The following is a 21,609-nucleotide window of genomic DNA, read 5'->3' as shown; positions in this document are numbered from 1 at the left end:
GCAAATAAAAGTATTATTGAAAGGCAGCTTGGAGTACAGCAGTGATTCTCAAACTTTATGGTCTCAGGATCATTATTAAGGATTTCCCTCAAGGATTTTTGTTTATTTTGGGTTATTATATCTGTCAATATTTGCCATCTTCATATTATTAAGAAAATAGTTTTGACCACACAAAACCCCTGACAGGGTCTCAGAGATGCCTCAGGTCTCCCTAGACACACATTGAGAACAATTGGAGCAGATAAAGAAAAAAAAGCAACCTTGGAATGGAAAGACGTAGGTCCAATTCCCTTCTCTGATAAATAGGAGTTGTATGATCCTGGACAAGTCACTTAACCAGTCAGTGCCCATTGAATTTTCTAAAACTCTAAGTTGTCCATCAACTCAATTCCTTCCAGTAAGATAGAGGAACATGAGACTCATCATAAAGTTGTGTCATTGGCCCAGTTTCTTCCATAAAAATGAAATCAAAGGGTCAGTTCCACTCCACTGCCCCAAAGAGGATTTCTGTAAGGGATATTTGTTACTATACATAATTTGTGTAGATATTAATATTAAAATCTTATAAGATAAATAAAACAGAAAGTACAGATATCCAAAACAGAAAAAGATAATTCCTTGAATAACCACTTCTTTCTAATAAATACAATGGATTAATCCTTTATAGCATAAGTCAAATTTTTTTAGTTTGATTCAAAAACACACATTATCTCTTTTTTTGCTACCTAAAAATGTCATTTCATAATAGGGTAAAGATATCAAAACCAGGTATTTTCCTCTACAAAATTAAATCTTTAACTCTGGAAATTGCTATAAAAATGTCTGCAGCTACACAGACATTGTTTAATCATCAGAACATACCTGAACATGTCCCCCAAAGGTGTCATATCTAAAAAATTGACATTGGTTGTCAGCATAACAGGAGGCTTCCATTTCTCCTCTGATCACCACATTTCGGCTAAGAACTCCAACTTCAGCCCGCATATCCACTCCATCAACCATCTCTCCCATGTGAAGAAACTTAGGGGTTTCTATTTAGTGGATTCAATGAGAGCAAACAAGAATGAATGAATGAATGATCATTTATTAAGCACAAATTATGTGCCAAATACTGTTCCAATTGCTGGTTATATAATTTTTTTAAAAAGTAAGATGGTTCTGTTTTCAAGTAGCTCTATCTTAATAGAAGAAAAACATTAAAAAAAAAAACCCCAAGCTGTAGTATAGATGGAAAGACCTGGAATTTCCATGAGTACAGTGGTAGATCATTTGGCAAGGTCCAGAAAAACTTGGGCTCCATAAATAATTTAGATATGACTAGAAAGGAACAAACATTTACGAAGTACCTGTCATGTGCCAAAACTAAGCAGTTTACAACTATCATCTCATTTGATCCTCACACAACAACCCTAGGAAGTAGGTGCTATTGTGATAACCATTTTACAGATGAGGAGACTGAGGTAGTCAGAGGTTAAATGTCTTGCCTAGGGTCATACAGCTATTATTTGTCTGAGGGCTGAACTGAACTCAGGTCTCACTAAATCCAGGTCCACTGCACCACACTGCTGCCACTATGGGGAAAGAGGTAGAACAGACAGTAAAGCTTCATGCTCCTCTGTCTCACTGGAAGGAACTGAGTTTGAGTTCTCTTCCATCTCATCTGAGTCCTGTGGGCAGTCAAACAGTCCAGATTGGGGGAGGGGGGGAAAGGCAAAAGGGGAGGGAGCCCCTAATAAAGCTGGGTCTTACTCTCACCCTAGCTTGCCCTGAATTAACAGAAAATATGGACCTGGTATAATAGTAGTCATTTAAAAACTTTTTGAATTCTCATCTCCAGAACCCAAACAGTAAAAACTGCCTAAATCCTTTACTCTCTCCCTCTACCTCTACATTGAATAAGCCCTAATACATGAAACCCAAAACATGCACAGCAGGCATTTCTTCAGGTTTTGGAACATGAAGACACATAAACAGACAGAGCTCACACGCCACAGTGTGTGCTTAACAGTTCAGCTCTGTTAATTCCCTGAGGTACAAGTCTTCCCAACAATTTATAACAAACAGGCAAACTGGGGTGTAGGGATGTGTGTGAAATTAAAACAAAATATGACAGTTTATCATTTCTTTATTATCCCCATCTTAGTATTTTAATATAGTACTCCTCTCACTTTTATATTTTGCTTATCTCTGCTAGTCTTTTCACAAAATCAAGAAGGCAAAACAAATAAATCATAGAAACTGGGAATCCTTTGAATTTCACAAGAGTGGGAATTTCCAAAAATCCACACCAGATGGTACTGTGAATTCTCTCTTTGTGAACTCTATTTGCCCTACTTGAAGTACTATGAAAAAGGAAAAATACAACATTAAAACATGAAAAATGAGAAAGCTACAAATTCGTGCTCCTATTATCTTAACAAATATGTTCCCTAGAGTGTCAGGCCTGGAGTTAGGAATTCCTGAATTCAAATCTGGCCTCATACACTGGCAATGTCACTTAACCCTGTTTGCCTCAGTTTCCTTCTCTGTAAAATGAACTGAAGAGGAAATGGCAAACCACTCCAGTAGATATGCCAAGGAAATTCCAAATAGGGTCATGAAGAGTCATATATGTTTGAACAACAACATTCAATTATTATTTTTTTAAATTTAGTGCTGTGACTTCCCCAAGGTAGCATCTAGTGTTCTTTTTTTTAAGGTTTTTGCAAGGCAAACGGGGTTAAGTGACTTGCCCAAGGCCACACAGCTAGGTAATTATTAAGTGTCTGAGACCGGATTTGAAGCCAGGTACTCCTGACTCCAAGCCCAGTGCTTTATCCACTATGCCACCTAGCTGCCCCTTGCATCTAGTGTTCTTTTTCTATACCTCTAGTTTAAAACAGTAACAAAAACAAGAACATATATCAAAATCTTAAAGACTACAGATCACAAAATCCCAGATTTATATCTGTAAAGGGGGAAAGGTCTTCAGAGGTCATCTAATCCAATCTTTTAATCTTACAGATGAGGAAATTAAGGTCTAGGAAAGTTAAATTGGGTGATTAAAATGATTTCCCTAAAGTCATACATATAGTATTACAGCTAGGACTTCAACCCAGGCCCTTCTCTGTCTCAAGGATGAATGCTGTTTCTATTCTACTACAAAGCCAGAACTTAATGAATTCTATGGCAAAGATTTTTTTCTCTAGGTGAAGTGATTCATAAATAAGTAGAAAAATTACAAAAAATAAGAAATTGGGCTAAAAAATACATTGTTTCAAATTAAGCAAACTTGATTTTGATTTTATACCTCTGACTTTGACCTCATGGCTACTGCATTCAGGACAAGGAAGAAGAGTAAATTCCTCTGTTTGGTACATTGAATAGTCTGTGCTTGCAACCACAATTTGGTCTCCAGGTTTCCAGCTGCGGACATCATCCACCAGATGTAGCTTTACTCCATCTATGGCCTCTACCTGGAAACCCGAAAGGGATACCCCTAAAGAAACAAAAGCAAATTTTAAAAGTACATTAGCATGAAATTCTGCTTCCTAAAATAATTTCTCTACCACTTGTTTGATATCTAAATTCAAGATTCAAACAATTCAACAAGCTATTCTTTAAGGTTCTTTTATATATTTTTGTACATTATAGTGATATATGTTCTATATCTCTCAACCAGTCTGCAAATATCTAAGGGCAAAAACCTTAGCTGACTTAAACTTTTTGTCTATCCCAATATCCAACACAGTGTGCTAAACACAGAGTATCTCACAAATATTTTACTGAATTAAATATGTAATGTGTTGGGGATCCCCCTGCCAAATACCAGTTCATCTTCAAAGATAACACTTTCAGTTCCCCTCTGAAAATTAGAATATTATCATCTTGAGATGTAATGTGAATACACCAAAGTTAAGAAGTTTACTGTCTACTATAGAAAAAAATAACAAATGAAGGTACCAAATTGGCAATGGTAGTTCTTAATTCAGAATTTCCCCATGTCAATGAAATGATAGGCCTGGTATCATTATCACTATCATTGTCATCATTATTTAATATTCTGATTTAAAATGTGCAAAATATTTTCTAGACATTTCATTTGAGTGTCATAACAAGCCTGTGATGTAAGTAGCACAAATATCATTATCTCTATTTTACAGATGAGAAGACTGAGGCTTAAAGAACTAAATGATTGACCTAAGATCATTTAGTAAGAGTCAGATTTTGGATGTGAAATCATGTCTTCAAATGCAACATACTTAAATAAGATTAGCCAGTATAGTATACTCCACAAGAATATATACAAAGACAGAAGTGACACTATATTTTATACTACCAGGAACCCTCTATTTTTTAGAGATCTTTAAAGAGGGGCAGCTAGGTGGTGCAGTGTATAAAGCACCAACCCTGGAGTCAGGAGTACCTGAATTCAAAACCGTTTTCAAACACTTAATAATTGCCTAGGTGTGTGACCTTGGGCAAGTCACTTAACCCCACCGCCTTAAATAAATTTTTTAAAAATTTTTTAAAAATTATACATCTCTAAAGATTATGGAGTTAATGTTTTATAGCCTATAGCCTTACCTAATAATAATGCAATTTGTTCTCTGTAAAGCACTTTACAAGTATTTAAAATATATTATCTCAGGGCAGCTAGGTGACACAGTGGATAAAGTAGCAGTCCAGGAGTCAAGAGGACTTGAGTTCAAATCTGACCTCATTTAATAATTAACCAACTGTGTGACTTTGGACAAGTCACTTAACCCTACTGCCTTGCAAAAACCAAATATATATATATATGTAAAACATAAATGTAAAATCTCATTTGATTCATGAAGTCAGTATTTCAGGTGCCTGATTTCATGTCCTCTTTAAACTAAAGTTTTCCTGAATGATAAAATTCCAATAGGAATTTAAACTTCAAGGCTCAAATTGGACCAAGTAGCATAAAAATATGACTAACCTTTCCAGGTAAAATTGTCAAGAATTTTTGGAAATTACAGTTGTTATTTAAATTAGAACCCAACTGGAGTGTCATCTCAAGGAAGTGTGATTCATGAATATTATCATTGCATGGTCATCTCTCTTCTGGTAAATCACAATAAACTAATGTTCTAGGAAGAGGGTGTCTGTCAGAGAGGCTATGCAGACATGAAATCCTGGGGATTTGGAATTAGGGAAATTTCATAAGGCATGAAGGATACAGACATTCTAAGGTCCAAAAGAAATTAAATTGATAAATGTAGTGTTATTAGCATGATTTTATATGCAATCCCTTTAGCCAAGTACTTTTTTACCTGTCTACCTCCTTGAATGATTATAGAAGGAACAAGATGAAATTGAAAATATTTCCTATCAGACATACAAGTATCTAAGTCCAAGAGACTGAATTCCAAAACAGACTTTTTTTTAACCTCATAGTCAAACTCAATCTGGTGACTAAGAAGTTGAAAAAAAATCTCATACTAATAATAATAATAATCACCAACATTTAATATGCAGATTATGAGTAGGAAAAAACACACAGAGCTGAGAAACATGAAAGTTCTTTAAAATGACTTTGAGGGTCATAGAATTTAGAGTTCAAAGGGAGCTTAGAAATTTATCTTATTGACCCTCCCCCATTAAATAGATAAAGAAACTGAGATTTATAAAGAGGAAATGACTTCCCAATAAAAAAAGTGCTAAAAAGTGCTATTTATAGCTACTAAATAGTAGAACTAGGATTCAAATCTAGTATTCTTTCAATTTTACTGCATTTGAACTGGAATGGTCATTTACATTTTAAAATTAAAGACACTTTTAAATCATTTTGGTAGGCAAAGGCAAAAAGTCCAGTTTGAGGAGTGGAAGAGATTAGGAAGGAGCAGGGAACAGGGAGAACTGATTGAGGAAGTTTAACATCATTCAGCAGTTTCTCAAACTTTAGCCTTTAGGAGAAAACCCTGCCTGAAACCATCTCTTACTGGCACCTCAGCAAAGGAAGGAAGGCAGGAAATAGAGTTCATTTTCCCTGTTTCCTGAATAGAATTTCCACCTTTTCCAGAAAATAAGGGTCATGGAGAATGTGGAAAACAAAACAATATAACAGATGATATTTTGACAAACAGAAGCCTTTCAGTACAACCAGAGTTTTAAAATCTCTTTGGACCTGACATAGCAAGATTGTTACCCACAGAGAAGATCATGTGAGTTATGCTTTAATGCATGATTTTATATTCAATAAGGTAAGATGAGAAGGAGGAAAATTCCTGGCTTAAGTAATAGGCAGTCAAATGAATGGAGATAGGGTCCTTGGGAGACAAAAGGCAGTTATTTTGGTTGGAATAAAAATGCATTCCAGGAACAAATGGTAGTATAGTAATATTAAGAGAATTATTTTTGTGACACAGTAAATAATAAAAGGGATCATTTCAGAAAAATCTGGGCAGAACTTCTATAATACAAAGTGAGCAAAACCAAAAGAATAAAGGAAGGCCTCCCCTTCCAAGGTCGCTAATGACAATCATAGATTCTTGCTACTTTTTCTATCTCCTCCGATAATCTGTTATTCCCTTTCTGTACTTCTAACATTCTCATGGTAGCAATTCTAAGAGCTGAGAGCAGCAGTCAACCTACATCAACTATCATCTGCTTCCCCTCCTTACTCAATCTACAGTGAGACTACTGGTAGCCTTCCTGACTGTAGGAGGAGCAGTCCCCCCACATCCACTACCAGCCTGCCTCCTCTCCTTATCCAATTTTTCTGTAAGGAGGAAGTCCAAGCTTAGCGGTGTTTGGGGATCATCCCCATATTCACACAGTGGCCACACATAAGCTACTGCACACAGAGATTCTAGACCATCCAGGGAATTTTCTCCACTATCTCACCCCCATCTCCCTTTATTATTTCTTCAATAACTTGCCAACTATGCCAATTAGAATTGACAATAAGATTGGAAAAGTTAGGATGAACCAAATTGCAGAAAGTCTTAAATACCAGATAAAATCTGAACATAACTTGATAGGCAAAATGGAATCAGTAAAGATATTTTTTTTTGTTTTTTGGAAGGCAATGGGGTTAAGTGACTTGCCCAAGGTCACACAGCTAGGCAATTATTAAGTGTCTGAGGCTGGATTTGAACTCAAGTCCTCCTGACACCAGGGCTGGTACTCTATCCATTGCGCCACCTAGCCACCCCTTACCAGTAAAGATTTTTTTTTTTTAGATTTTGCAAGGCAATGGGGTTAAGTGGCTTACCCAAGGCCACACGGCTAGGTAATTAATAAGTGTCTGAGATCGGATTTGAACCTAGGTACTCCTGACTCCAAGGCCGGTGCTCTATCCACTATGCCACTTAGCCACCCCCAAACCAGTAAAGATTTTTAAACAGAATAGTAACATGTCAAGATCTATTAGCCTGGTAGCCAAGTTGAACTGGAAGGGATAAAGAGTAGAGTTAGAAGTAGACATGAGAAAACTCTCATACTGATCCATTAGTATGCTAATGTAAGTGGTAATAATAAAAAAAATGGGGAAAGGAGAGATGAAAGAAACATCAAAAATTAGCAGATAATCTTATGAATTATTTTAGCCAAAAGAATTTATCCCTTAACATTCTAGTAACAAACCTCTCCATGGTCAGTTAGGTTATTTGTCTAGGGATAGATTCAACAAATCACCAGGTTTAGAAGCCTTTCCCAATTAGGAGGACCTAAGAGAGTTTTTCCAATGGTGTAATCTGAAAAAACCCGAGATCACCTTCCCATCACATCAGGTGTCCTACTAGACTTTAATGAAAGTAAATCAGTCACTAGGTTAGTAAGAATGTGATGAGAATTTAATATACGACCACACAAATGTGATTGTACAGTTAAGTGTGACATTTCCAGACATATTTACATAAGAAAAACCCAGTGAAGACTGTATTCCTTCTTAATATTTGTGTGTTACATAATACATACTGGATACATAACTCTTTCTGATGATTGCAGGCCTAGGAAATATTTTTAACTCTAAAATCAAATCTTGCTATCAAGAGATCTAGATTTCTAAATAGTTATTTATTGCAACATGGAAGAAAAGAATAATCCCATCCTAAAAGGTCAGATTGGTTAAATTCCTCCTACAATGAGGATCTGTCTTCAGATTCTACTGCATTCAATGTATTTGCTTTTTCAGAGATAAAATGTCAATTGATGATGGTTTTTCCTAACATTCAACTCTAGGCTTCTCTAGCATAAATTTACTGCCCTAAAAACTTTTCTTGTTCTATGAGTGGTGAAAGTTTGCTCCAGATTTCATGTAAGTTAAAAAATAAATAAATAAATAAACCATCTGTCTCAAGAGTGACCAATATCTCATAAGAGTGTAAGTTATACTTTCCTACCTTCATTCCATTCACTATAAGCTGTAACAGCAAATTTCTGACCATCGACTGTGAAAAAATTTCTTTGGGCAAGAGCCTTCCCTCCACTGCTGTGATTTTCATAATTTTTCACTGATTCATTGCAAGAAGCACTTCCACCACCAATGACAGCAACCAAAGCCCAAGCTTGCCTGGGAGGGAAAAATATGTTAAAATAGAATATTATAGATTCAAGAAACAAGAGATAAAGCTATACTTTCCATTGTAATTGCTATTAGCATTAAAAAAACTTCCACCACCACTTTATTATAATACACTTAACCCATCCAAGGCAGGGTAGAATAAAGGACTGAGCTCATACTCAGTTCTTACCTCTGACAAATATTGGCTTAGTGACCCTAAGGAAATTCTATTACCTCTCCATGACCCCAAGCAATGCCCTAAAACTATAAATTGCAGTATTGTTGTTGATCCACATTGGAAGAAAGTTTCTTCACAAAGAGGTGCCTCTGCCAATGAAATCATAGGATCAATATTTTTAAATGACATAGCAAAGAAATGGAAAAATAAAATTGATGTCTACCTTTTATCACAAAATCTTCCCTAATCCCTCTTAATTCCAATGCTTTCTCTCTTTTAATTATTCTTATTTGTCCTACACATAGCTTGCCCTGTATAATTTTGTCTGCATTTTGTTTCCTCCATTAGACTGTAATTCTTTGAGGACAAGGACTGTCTTTTGTCTCTTTTTTGCATCCCTACCACAAGGCAGTGCCTGAAAGATGGTGGGAACTTAATTGGGAAATGGCTAAGCAAATTGTGGTACATGAATGTAAATGAGTACTATTATGCTTTTAAAAAATGTATGATGAACATGAAGTATGGAAAGACTTACCATGAACTAATGCAAAGTAAAATGAACTCAGAAAAGAAAATAATATACATAATGACTATAAGAAACACCATCACAAAAGACCTGAATGTTGTGAAAACATAAACTTGTCCTCAAGGAAGAGGGTATAAGAAAAAAATCTACTACACTTCCAATGGGCAGCATGCACAGATGTAGAACACTATATTATCAGATTTTTTTTTTCCTGTAAGTTAGTTTTGCTAAAAAAGATTCCTCTTTTTCTTTCTTTTTCTTTTTTTCTTTTTTTTTAGATTTTTTTTTCAAGGCAATGGGGTTAAGTGGCTTGCCCAAGGCCACAAGGCTAGGTAATTATTCAGTGTCTGAGGTTGGATTTGAACCTAGGTACTCCTGACTCCAAGGCTGGTGCTCTATTCACTGCGCCACCTAGTCACCCCTTTTCTTTCTTTTTAAAAGAAATTCTTTGTTATAAGGTATGGTTCTCCAGGAAGGGGAGAAATATAGGGAAAATCTACATGATGTAAAAACAAATATTACATATAATATATATATATATATATATATACATATATATATGAGTATATTTATTCTTTAATTTTATTTATTTGAGGTAATGGGGTTGACTTGCCCAAGGTCACACAGCTAGGCAATTATTAAGTGTCTGAGACTAGATTTGAACTCAGGTCCTCCTACTCCAGGGTCGGTACTCTATCCACTGCCCCAAGTGTATTTATTTTTGAACTCACACACATAAGCCACCACCCACATTTCTTTATCCAAATGATTTTGGAATTATAATTCCAGACCATAACTAAAGAAACAAAAGATTAAAAAAAGGAAACACATGCTCCTTTGCAGAGTTGTTTGCCTAGCTTGGCAACAGGTAAAATAATCTGGTTCCTTAGTTAATCATTTTCTACCCTTTTCAGGATATATTCAATAATACACATGCACATGCAACCTGTCAATAAATCATGTTCTTTTCTTTCAAAAAGAATAAATTAACCTTTCACTAGAATTCCTTGCAATAGTGATCTTTAAATTACTTTTAGACATCTCAAAGGAAGTCAGAGATTTCTCTAATCATAGCCCTTGTTTTTATACCTTGTATTTATTCTGGTACAAAAGTACACAATTTATTCTGTATATTCATATTGTGGTTTCCTTGGGAAAAGATAAGGTCCTTGAGAGCAGGGACTTTTCATTTTTGTTGTATTCCCAGCCCCTCCACCAATCCCAGTGTGACTATGGGGGGAGGTCTTCAGTGTAAAGCAGTGTAAATCTGGTAAAGAGCAAAGGGAAGCTTAGAAGCATAGACCTAAAACTGGAAGGGACTTCAGAAGTTAACACCTTCATTTTACAGATAAAGAAACTAAGGCTTAGAAAGATTAAATGGCTTGCCCAAGATTACACTATGGTAGAAAGCGTCAGAGGTAGGGTTTGAGCCTAAGGCAGTGCAAGAATTTCAATCAAGTTGCCCAAATCACAAGATTAACAGAAACCATTTTGGAAACCAAAAGTAGAAAAAAGATTTTTATTGAGGATTAGGGGGATGGCAGTTAATCAGAGTTAAATGACTTGCCCAGTCATATAACTAGTGTCTGAGGCTGGATTTGAAATCAGGTCCTCCTGACTCTAGGGCCAGTGCCCTATCCACTGTGCCACCTAACTTTCCCTAGATTTTTAGATAATCTATTAAACAACAATATTTATTGAGCATTTACTAGGTGCCACTAACACAAAGGAAAAAATAAAAACAATCCCTGCCCTCAAAGAGTTTAAAATATGAATAGTGGTTAGAGATGGCTTAATAGTTTTTAACATCACAATACACAAAAATAACATGGAAAAATACATAGTATTTATATGTTACATATACACTTATAGATGGCATCATTCCTCCACTGATCTTGCACTATTTATTATTCATTTTGCTTTTTCTAAGATTTCTGTACTGATTCAAGCACACCAAGAGAAATGAGAGAGGAGAAAGAAAGGAAAATTGGTTCATTTCAGTTTCCCATTGCTGTTCAGTTCTGTTAGTTTCCAAAATAGATTTCCTTAACCTAATAAGAAAATTTCTGGGAGATTTACCCCCACTATTTTTTTAAACCAACTACTGAGGTCAGCTGTGCCCTAAAAAAATCATATTTAAAGAACTTATCTGTGTGCTCCCCTCTGAATGAGGCCTCCTCTCCAATTTCTGTTTTCCTATCACTTTCTACCTCAAATACCTCAGAGTTTTGAGGAACTGAGCCAATCATCTGGTCCTGGTTTGTATGATATAAAGTAGGATCCAAATTTAGACTACAAAAACAAAAAGTAAAGTTACATATAAACTCCTCATATCCCTTTTTAAAAAAATTATTTTATTACTTTCCAAAGAACTTCCAGTTTACCAGAAACCCCGAGTAGACCTTTTAACACACAATCTACTCTAAATTACTTAAGCAGTCAAACCAAGGAAGTATGAAACGAGGGAGTGTCCATATATATGATATGCTCAAAATAAACTCTTTACATAAAGTCTTTTCAACTTTGCTGCTGTCACTAATAGTTAATATTTATATTGTGCTTTAGGGTTTTTATAAAGCCAAAAAATACTATTTGAAAAATGCTTGCAAATATTATCTCAATATATCCTCATAACAACCTTGGGAGGCAGGTGCTCTTATTATCCCTATCTGACCACTGAGGAATCTGAGATAGGTAAGTGATAAGGTTAAGTCCATAGACATATCACTAGTAAGTATCTGAGGCTGAATTTGAACTCAGAAACCCCTAACTCCAGGACCATATACACTGTTCCATACTAATTTCTCCATGTTAATTTAATTTTATATATATTCTGGCTCTATACACTGTTCTATACTAATTCCTTCATTTTAATTTAATTTTGTATAATAGGTATCTAGAACATCATTTATGCTGGTAAGCATTCTACAAATCAAAAAAACAAAAGAAGGCTTATGAGCCAAATCTGTTCTGATAAAGACAATAAAAGACCCAAAATGAGTCTAAAATCTGAAGATCATTTAATGCAGCTTCCTAACTGTACAGATAAAAAAAACCTGTGATTTAGAGAAGTTAAATGACTGCCAAGGTCATACAGCTAGTAAAAGGTAGTAGAAACCAAGGTCCCCTTTTTGTTGCTATAGTTGTTCAGTCAATTTGCAATTGTGTCCAGCTCTTCAAGACTCCATTTGAGGTTTTCTTGACAAAGTACAGTAGTTTGTCATTTCCTTCTCTAGCTCATTTTATAGATGGGGAAATTGAGGCAAACAGGTTTAAAAGATTTCCAAGGTCAAAAAACTAGTAAATGAGGCTAGATTTGAACTCAAAAAGATAAGTCTGAAGGCTTCAGGTTTTATCCACTGTATCACCTACTGCCCTTATATGATGCTCCAACTCTTATCTCCTTTTCCCCCCTCCTGTAACATACCATTGGCATTAGGAGAAAAATAGAATCAGATTGCTTTTACCTGTAACTCAATCCTTTGATCAATCTGCTTCCCAGAAGATTTTGAATGGTCAGGATAGTTTCATCTAGAAGGCTTTTGACAGCTGAATCTCCAACAGCAATAGCAACAATTCGACCAGGATCCTGGGCTTTTAAAAATTCCTGAAGTCGCCTACTCTCATTTTGGTACTCATGGGTATCAAACTTATCAATCACCAAAACTTCAGCAGTATCTTGGTCAATGACTCTCACGTTGAGACCTCGGTAAAAGGACTTTTCAAAAGTATAAGAACCAGAGGTCAGCCCTGAGGAATGCAGAGTCTTTGCTAAGAGTGTCCATGATGTTTTCCAAGCCCCATGTAACTCCAGAGTCCCACCAGCTTCCACACCAATAAATTTTTTGCCAAATGTTGGCATACTGTCACCTTCATTTGATCTGCCAAATAAGGCAATGGTCGCTTTGGACTTATAGCGGCATTTTTCTGCTCCAATATGAAGCGCTCCACCATCCTTGATCAGGATATAATGAGTCCTCAAAGTAATATTTCTGGATCCATCTTTATCATCATCAAAGACAAGTAACCCTGGGAAGGGTAAAGGGGAGAGAGAAGAGAAAAAAATACTTTTTATGAGTTGTCAACTAAAAGTGCATCTGTGAATTCCAAAGAAAGTGATTTCATATTTAAGAAAAAACAAACCTCTTCCACTTCTGGCAAAGGTGAGACAAAAAGAAATTTATTTTTAATTTTCAAATAATTAAAAAGAAAATGAACATTTTACACCTACTGTACACTAAAGAAGTTGGGGTATATGTATCTTACCTCTATTTACTTTTAGAAGCTACTTGTTCTTGAAATGCAAAAATCTACAAATCTGAAGTCATTTAAATGTACTTTAATACGTATATGCATTGTCATCATTCCCCTCAAATTCAGCTCTAATCTCAACCTATCATCAGTTTCATTATTATCTCTAACAATGATCTACCCTCAAAATCTACCTTGTATCTCACAGATCAGAGCAACTAGTGTATTCCTAAATATCATTCCAATTTATATTAAATGAACTTCCATCATTTCTTGAAGAGATGGAGGGCAAGAAGTATAAGATGTCTTAGATAATAAAAAATGAGAATGCTCTGCTGCTTATTTTTCATTAATAATATTGTTGGTGTTTGTTTTATTTTGTTTTGTTTTTCTCATTGGGGTAGAGATATGAAAAACATCAATAAAATATCATAAAAATAAATGATCAAATAAAATTTTTTTAAAAGAATAAATCTAAGAAATACCCTGGGTGGGGCGACTAGATGGCGCAGTGGATAGAGTACTGGCCTTGGAATCAGGAGTACCTGGGTTCAAATCCGACCTCAGACACTTAATAATTACCTAGCCATGCGGCTTTGGGTAAGTCAACCCCATTGCCTTGGAAAATCTAAAAAAAAAAAAAAATACCCTGGGCATATTATATTAATCAACACTGACAAATCCACATGGAGTAAATCTTTATGGTACAGTTATTCACCTCCATCCTGGATGACTATAGAGTTCACCGTAACATCTGAGTTTAAACGAAGCCAATCTCCTTTCTTGATAATGACTTGCTTTTCAGGATCATGTTTTAGATCCCAGTTCCTGAGACGAGGGTTTTGATCTGGGCAATTTTCTGCAATAACGTTTCATAATAGAATTTAATTAGAAACAGCAAGATATCAGAATACATTGAGCCAAAAGTGTAATGGTACACAATGCAATTTAACGAATATGTGCAATAATTGCAATGAAATAATATAAGAATAATTCAAAGAACTATAATAGAGACACAAGAACCCTCTCCATCTGACTTAAGAGATGGTAGATTTAGGGAAGCCAAAAAAGAAAGGAAGGAGGCAAAAGCATAGAAATGAAGAGTGAGCGGGCAGCTAGATTGGCGCAATGGATAGAGCACTGGCCCTGGAGTCAGGAGGATATGAGTTCAAATCCAGCCTCAGAACTTATGTGTGACCTTGGGCAAGTCACTTAACCCCACTGCCTTGCAAAAACAAAACAAAACACAGCCAGAAATAAGGAATGAAAGACAGAAAAGGAAGAAAAGACAAGAAAAGATGAAAAGATGTGATGGGAGGCAATAGGAAGGGAGAAGAAAAGAAGGTAGTTGAAAGGGAGGGGAGAGGGAAGAAATGGAAGAGAGGAATAGAAAAAGAGAGGCAAGGGAAGGAAAAAGGGAAGGGAAGGGGAGAAAAGAAGGAGGAAGGGAAGATAATTAGGGCTTATTAAAAAAAACAAGAACTCTGTTCTGTTCTCACCATCTAAACAGGAAAAGACAGACCACATAGTGAGTTGAAAATGGTGTGACTTAGTGGTCATTAGGCTACAGTAGCAGGGCATCCTTAAGGCCTTCAAGTCAATGACTTTGTTTTATAGATGAAAAGACTGCAACCTAGAAAGGCTAAATGATTTGTCCAGCAGCATTTACATAGTAAATGGCAGAACTGGCATATGATCCCAAACTGTGAACCCTAAAACCAGTGCTGGCATGTTGTCCTTTTCTTTTTCCCAAGACAAAAAAGTTTAACACCTTTAATGTCAAAATCAAATTTAAAATTAAAATAAAAACAGTAACTTGTTATCCTTTCAACATAAGAATGAACATAGTACAAAAGAAAATCAAACAGTTCTCTGCAGAACTTTTATCTACTTGATAAAAATAGTACCACGATAAAGAGACATGGGCACCACAGATATGATTCAATATGTACTGATAACAGACTGAAGTCTCAGTAGAACTTTATATATGATCGTATCTAAATAAAAGAGACATAACCAATAATAGTTCATGCATATATAAAACTTTATAATTGTCCATATATATATATATATCTTCTCATTTGATCCTTTCAACAATCCCATATAGTAAGCTTGGAAGGAACTATTATCATTATTTTCTGGTTAAGGAAACTGAGGCTCAGAGAGTTTAAGTCTTTTTAAAAGTAACACATCCAGAACCAGAATCCTTATCTTCTGATTCCTAGCCTATTCCTCTTGACATTATATATACTTTTACAACTTTTAAACATTATGGATGTTAGTTATTTAAAATTACGAATACAGTGTGAGTTTTTATGTTTGTTTTGGTTTGGTTTAGTGCATATCTGCAATTTTCTCAGTGTGAGGAACTATAGGGTATGAAAACTTCCCCCACTGATATAGATGGCAACTCCCACATAAGATAGAGAGGCTTAGAGAGCCTCTGGGACAATGAGGAGTTTGGTGACTCACCTAAGATCTCACAGCCATTGTGTGAGGGGAAACAGGACTGGAACATAGATCTTTAGACTCTTTCTTGGAATATTTGCATTTCAATTAGGAGAACTTTCAAAAGACAGTTTTCAGGACACCTTCAATGCTGAAACTTTTAAGGCTTAAACAATATTTGAATGGTAGAATCTTAGGTACCAGACAAGTCAGCATAAGACATATCACAAGAGAGATATTTTGGGGGTATTTTGTCACACTAACTAGGTCTCTTCCTGCTTACGAGTCCAGAATTTATAATGAATTCTATTTTCTGGAAAGTACAGCTTGAACCTGTCATATTTACTATTAAGATCTACATATAATTTTTTTTTTAGGTTTTTGCAAGGCAAATGGGGTTAACTTGGCTTGCCCAAGGCCACACAGCTAGGTAATTAAGTGTCTGAGAACGCATTTGAACCCAGGTACTCCAGACTCCAGGGCCGGTGCTTTATCCACTGCGCCACCTAGCCGCCCTCTTACATATAATTTCAATATAATTTTAAACTGCTTAGAAAAATTAAGAAAAGGTGGAATGATTCTGCTTTTTAAATGCTGGGCCTGTGAAGATGACAGCTTCACCAGATGTCCTTGGGTATCATATGGAGTGTCCTAGATTATAGTGATCACCTCAAATTGACAGAAGTAGCTAACAGGCCCTTTGGAAACCTGTTCTCAGATTTCCATCAGCTTTCTCAGGGTATAAACTGTCCTGCCTGTGCCTCAGTTTGACTTCAAATAAAGTAAGATCTTCTAGGATCAATCCTCTGATACTTCTTTTGGGAGTTTTTATATTTAATTCAGCAAAAAAGAAGCAGATAAGAAAACAAAATTTCAGTGAACATAAAGAGATATAGGAACTATTATTTTGCAATTTTTTAAAACTTTAAACTTGGGGCGGCTAGGTGGCGCAATGGATAAAACACCGGCCCTGGAGTCAGGAGTACCTGGGTTCGAATCCGGTCTCAGACACTTAATAATTACCTAGCTGTGTGGCCTTGGGCAAGCCACTTAACCCCATTTGCCTTACAAAAACCTAAAAAAAAATTTTTTAACTTAAATACAAAATAAGAAAATAAAAAATATTTCCATACACATAACAGACCATAAGAGAGGGTTCAATATAAAACAAAAAACTCATTGTTTTCAAAGCTGCCCAGCTTTTCTGTATTTTCTTGTTGGGTTTTGTTGTTTTTGTAGATGTTCTCTGCTGTGTAGTTTTTAGTTTGTTTTTTATCCCCCCCCACCCCACCACCACCCTAAAGAAAGCTACAATTAAGCATGGATAAATATATACAGATACAATAAACAGACACATAAAGACACCCATATCCATATAAGATATACATACTTATTTCTTCCCATCATTTGTTTCTATATAGGTTCAAATCTTTCCATGTTTTTTCTAAATTAACTAGCTGATCATTTCCTACATCAAAGCAATATTCTAACCTAAACACATGTAAGAGACTATCTATGAATTTTTTTAAACTTTCTGCATTCCTTCTATTCTTAGTTACATAGGTTTTATTTGAACAAGAAAATTGTAATTTAAAATAATGAAAATGGGGGAGTTTCCTGAGCTATGCCCCGGGGAGTACCAGGCACAAATAGGGGGAACAGCAGGGGGAACCTCTGCCAGAGAGCGAGCACAGCACGGGAAGCCCAAACCTCAGGGCACACAACAAGCAACTTGGTCTTGCAGCAGGCCAGATCCAAGAACAGAAGCAGGCGGAGCTGGTAAGCCCCCAGGGCATGAGCCCATTGAACCTAGGGAGGGGAGTGAAGAGAGAGAGACTGTAGAGCTCTGTCCTCTGCCCCTGGAACAGGACTCTGGGGCTCTGACCACATTCAGATCCTGATTCCAGTCTAGGCCCCCCCCATAGAACAGCAGGACCCCCCTCCACCTCAGCCCCGTAGCAGAGGGGGGGCGCATATGGTCATTCACAGACCAGGAGTGAGGACAGAGCTTCACACACTGAGACTCTTGTGGGAGTGTCCCAAAAGCTCAGGAAGCAGCAAGCAGAGAAAAAAGAGGAACACCATTGAGAAATATTTTGCATATGAGCCCAAGAAGGATCAAAACACTCAGTCGCTCCTGCATCTAAAGACTCCAAGAAAAACAGAAATTGGGCTCAGGCTATGACAGAGCTCAAAAAAGACTTTGAAAATCAAATGAGGGAGTTAGAAGAAAAACTGGGAAAAGAAATGAGAAAGATGCAGGAAAAACATGAAAATGAAGTCAGCAGCCTAGTCAAGGAAATCCAAAAAAAATGCTGAAGAAAATAGTATGCTAAAAACCAGCTTAGGTCAAATGGATAAAACAGTTCAAAAAAATTATTGAGGAGAAGAATGCTTTAAAAAACAAAATTGGCCAGATGGAAAAAAGAGATAAGAAAAACTCTCTGAGGAAAACAAATCCTTCAGATAAAGAATAGAACACAGGGAGATTGATGAATTTACGAGAAACCAGGATTCATTACTTCAAAACCAAAAGAATGAAAAATTAGAAGAAAATGTGAAACATCTCATTGAAAAAACAACTGATATGGGAAACAGATTTAGGAAAGATAATTTTTAAATTATTGGAATACCTGAAAGTCATGATCAGGAAAAGAGCCTTGACATCATTTTCAAAGAATTACTACAGGAAAATTGCCCTAATATTCTAGAAGCAGAGGGCAAAATAGAAATGGAGAGAATCCACTGATCCCCCTGAGAAAGAGATCCCAAAAAAGCAACCCCTAGGAATATTATAGCCAAGTTCCAGAACTCCCAAGTCAAAGAGAAAATATTACAAGCAGCCAGAAGGACACAGTTCAAATATTGTGGAGCTGTAGTCAGGATCACACAGGACTTAGCAGCAACTACATTGGAAGCTCGTAGGGCTTGGAATATAACATAGCAGAAGGCAAAAGAGCTTACAATGCAACTGAGAATCAACTACCCAGCAAGGCTGAATGTCCTCTTCCAGGGAAAAAGATGGACTTTCAATGAACCAGGGGAATTTCAAATGTTCCTCTTGGAATGGCCAGAGCTGAACAGAAGGTTTGATCTTCAAATACAGGACTCAGGTGAAGCATAGAGAGTGGAGGAGAAGGGGAAAATATGAGGGACTTGATGATGATGAACTGCATGTATTCCTGCATAGAAAAATGACACTGATAATACTCATATGAACCTTCTCAGTTAATAGAGCAAGTAGAAGGAGCTTTTATAGTTGAAGCACAGGAGAAAGCTGAATTTGAAGATAAAATATGGTGTAAAAATGGGGTCAATAGAAAAAAGGGAAATGCAATGGGAGAAAGAAAAAGGAGAAGGGAATAGGCCAAGATATCTCATATAATAAGATTTTTCTTTATTACAATGAGCTATTGCAATGATATGGAATGGGGGAAGGCAAGAGGGAATGAGGGAATCTTTGCTCTCATCAGAGGTGGCTTGGAGAGGAAACAGCAAATATACTCAATAGGGTATAGGCATCTATAGTAAGAAGGAGAGAAGGGGGATGGGTGGAAGGGGTGGGGATGTGAATGAAGGAGGAGAGGATGGACCATGGGGGGAGAGTGGTAAGATATAACACATTTTCTTTTTTACTTCTTGCAAGGGGCTGAGATTGGATGGCCTGTCTGGAACCATAGGGCCAGGTGGATGCTGGGCCTAAGGGGTGGTGGGGGGGTTTGGTGCCTTTTGGCCCCAGGCCCAGGGATCTGCCTGCTGTGCCACTCAGATACCCTACAGCAGAGTCAGAGCAAAAGGAGAGAGGAAAATAATAGTACATGGTAGTAGAGAAATATGAAAGGAGGGAGTTGCAATCAGCAATGGCAAAGGTAGAAAAATATGGAAGTAACTTTTGCAATGGACTTACCATAAAGAATGTGATCCACCCATGACAGAGTTGTTGGTGTTGGAACAAAGACTGAAGCACATTTATTATTATTATTATTTGGGGGGGTGCGCAGGGAAAATGGGGCTGAGTGGCCTGCCTGGGGCCACATAGCAAGATGATCGTTGGGTGTCTGAGGCCAGATTTGGACCTGGGTGCTCCTGGCTCAAGGGCCAATACTCTGTCCGCCACCCAGCCACCCCTACTATTATTACCATTTTATTTTATTTTGGGTCTTTTTTTCTTTTTTTTTTTGTTTTATGCAGGGCAGTGGGGTTGGAGTGGCTTACATGTCACATGGCTGGGTGACTGTTGGGTGTATGGCGCCAGATATGGGCTCAGGTGCTCCTGGCCCCAGGGCTGGTGCTGTCCATTGCGCTACCTGGCCATACCTACAATTATTACTATTATGTTTTTAATTTTAATTTTTTCTCTCCCCTTTACTTTATCGCTCAAGCGAGTATATATTTTTTGGTGGGAGGGGGTATTCTGTTTACTCTTAAACAAGAATATTTTATTAATGTATAAAAAACACTATTTGTACAAAATGAGAATAAATAAATATTAAATATTAAAAATAAAATAATGAAAATAATCCTTTTTATGCTTCAACGATGTTCTCACCTTATAATATAGGTTAAAGGAGAGGGAGGAGCTAGGATGGCAGAGAGAAACCAGGAAATTTCTGAGTTCCTCAAAGTTTCCCTCAGGAAAAAAAATAGGGTTAATCAAGTCTCTAAACTGACTCTGAAACAACAGAACCCACAAAAAGACAGAGTGAACCAAGTTTTCAGCTAAAGATGTCTTGTAAGGACTTTAGGAAAGATCTGTCTGCTCGGGTGTAAGGGGGAGCCTGGCCCAGTGCAGGCAGGAACAGGGGAAGGAAGTGAGACGCTATCAGTCAGGGTGCAGATCAGCAAAGGAGTCTCCATCCTGGTTCAGCAGACCAACACAAGCAGGCCCACTTAGAGGCCTTGAGGTTGAGTGTCAATAGCAAATTGCAAGCCCCAGAACCCCAGCACAGCAGTGCAGCTAGGTCAGATCACCCCAGTTTTGCAGTGGGGAAGTGCAGTGAGAAAGCCTTAAGACTCAAACACATGGAGAGTAGTGAGCAGGACTTTGATGCCCAGACCAGGAAGCTTGGGTCAGTGCCCCCAGCAGCCAAGGAGTAGAGCTCAAGTTTAAAAACGACAAAGTAGGCTAAACATGAATAAGAAAAAGAAAAAAGGTATCATGGAAATAAGGAAGATCAAAACAACATCTCAGGGGGGCAGTTAGGTGGTGCAGTGGATAGAGCACCAGCCCTGAGTCAGGAGGACCTGAGTTCAAATCTGACCTCAGACACTTAATAGTTACCTAGCTGTGTGACCTTGGGGAAGTCACTTAATCCCATTGCCTAGCAGAAAAAAAAATAATCTCAGAAGAGGTAAATTGGAAAAGGCCTACATGAGAAGTCCCAGAGGGGAATATGACTTGGTTTTGAACCCAAAAACTCCTCTTGGAAAAGCTCAAAAAGGGATTCTAAAAATCAAGTAGAAAAATTGGGAAAAGGAATGAGAGGTATATAAGACAGAGTCAACAACCTGGAAAAGGAAGACTGAAGGAAATAACTCCTTCAAAAACAGAATTGACCAATTAGATAAAAAAAAAAAACAACTCTTTCAAATAAACGATTGAACAAATGGAAAAAAAAACCAAGTAGTTTAAAAAATAGAATTGACCAAATGGAAAAAGAAATGCAAAAACAAACTGATGAAATAATCCCTTAA

The 21,609-nt window shown here is 36.9% G+C and overlaps 1 protein-coding gene across 4 annotated transcripts in view; it reads right to left on the bottom strand.

Moving 5' to 3' along the window:
- The window catches only part of CEMIP2 (cell migration inducing hyaluronidase 2), a 105,742-nt gene that overhangs the window by 46,402 nt on the left and 37,731 nt on the right, over positions 1-21,609 (bottom strand). For all 4 annotated transcript variants that reach the window (XM_074201779.1, XM_074201778.1, XM_074201776.1 and 1 more), the window contains 5 exons: positions 14,186-14,326; positions 12,684-13,245; positions 8,352-8,521; positions 3,290-3,478; positions 862-1,031 (listed from right to left, as the gene is read on the bottom strand). In XM_074201779.1, the coding sequence (XP_074057880.1) occupies positions 862-1,031; positions 3,290-3,478; positions 8,352-8,521; positions 12,684-13,245; positions 14,186-14,326 (1,232 nt within the window). The remainder of the gene's footprint in view (positions 1-861; positions 1,032-3,289; positions 3,479-8,351; positions 8,522-12,683; positions 13,246-14,185; positions 14,327-21,609) is intronic.

Source organism: Macrotis lagotis, chromosome X, assembly GCF_037893015.1.
Source record: "Macrotis lagotis isolate mMagLag1 chromosome X, bilby.v1.9.chrom.fasta, whole genome shotgun sequence".
Taxonomy (NCBI): Eukaryota; Metazoa; Chordata; class Mammalia; order Peramelemorphia; family Peramelidae; genus Macrotis; species Macrotis lagotis.
Note: the sequence above shows the minus strand (reverse complement) of the source record. Positions and strands in the feature narration are given on the sequence as shown.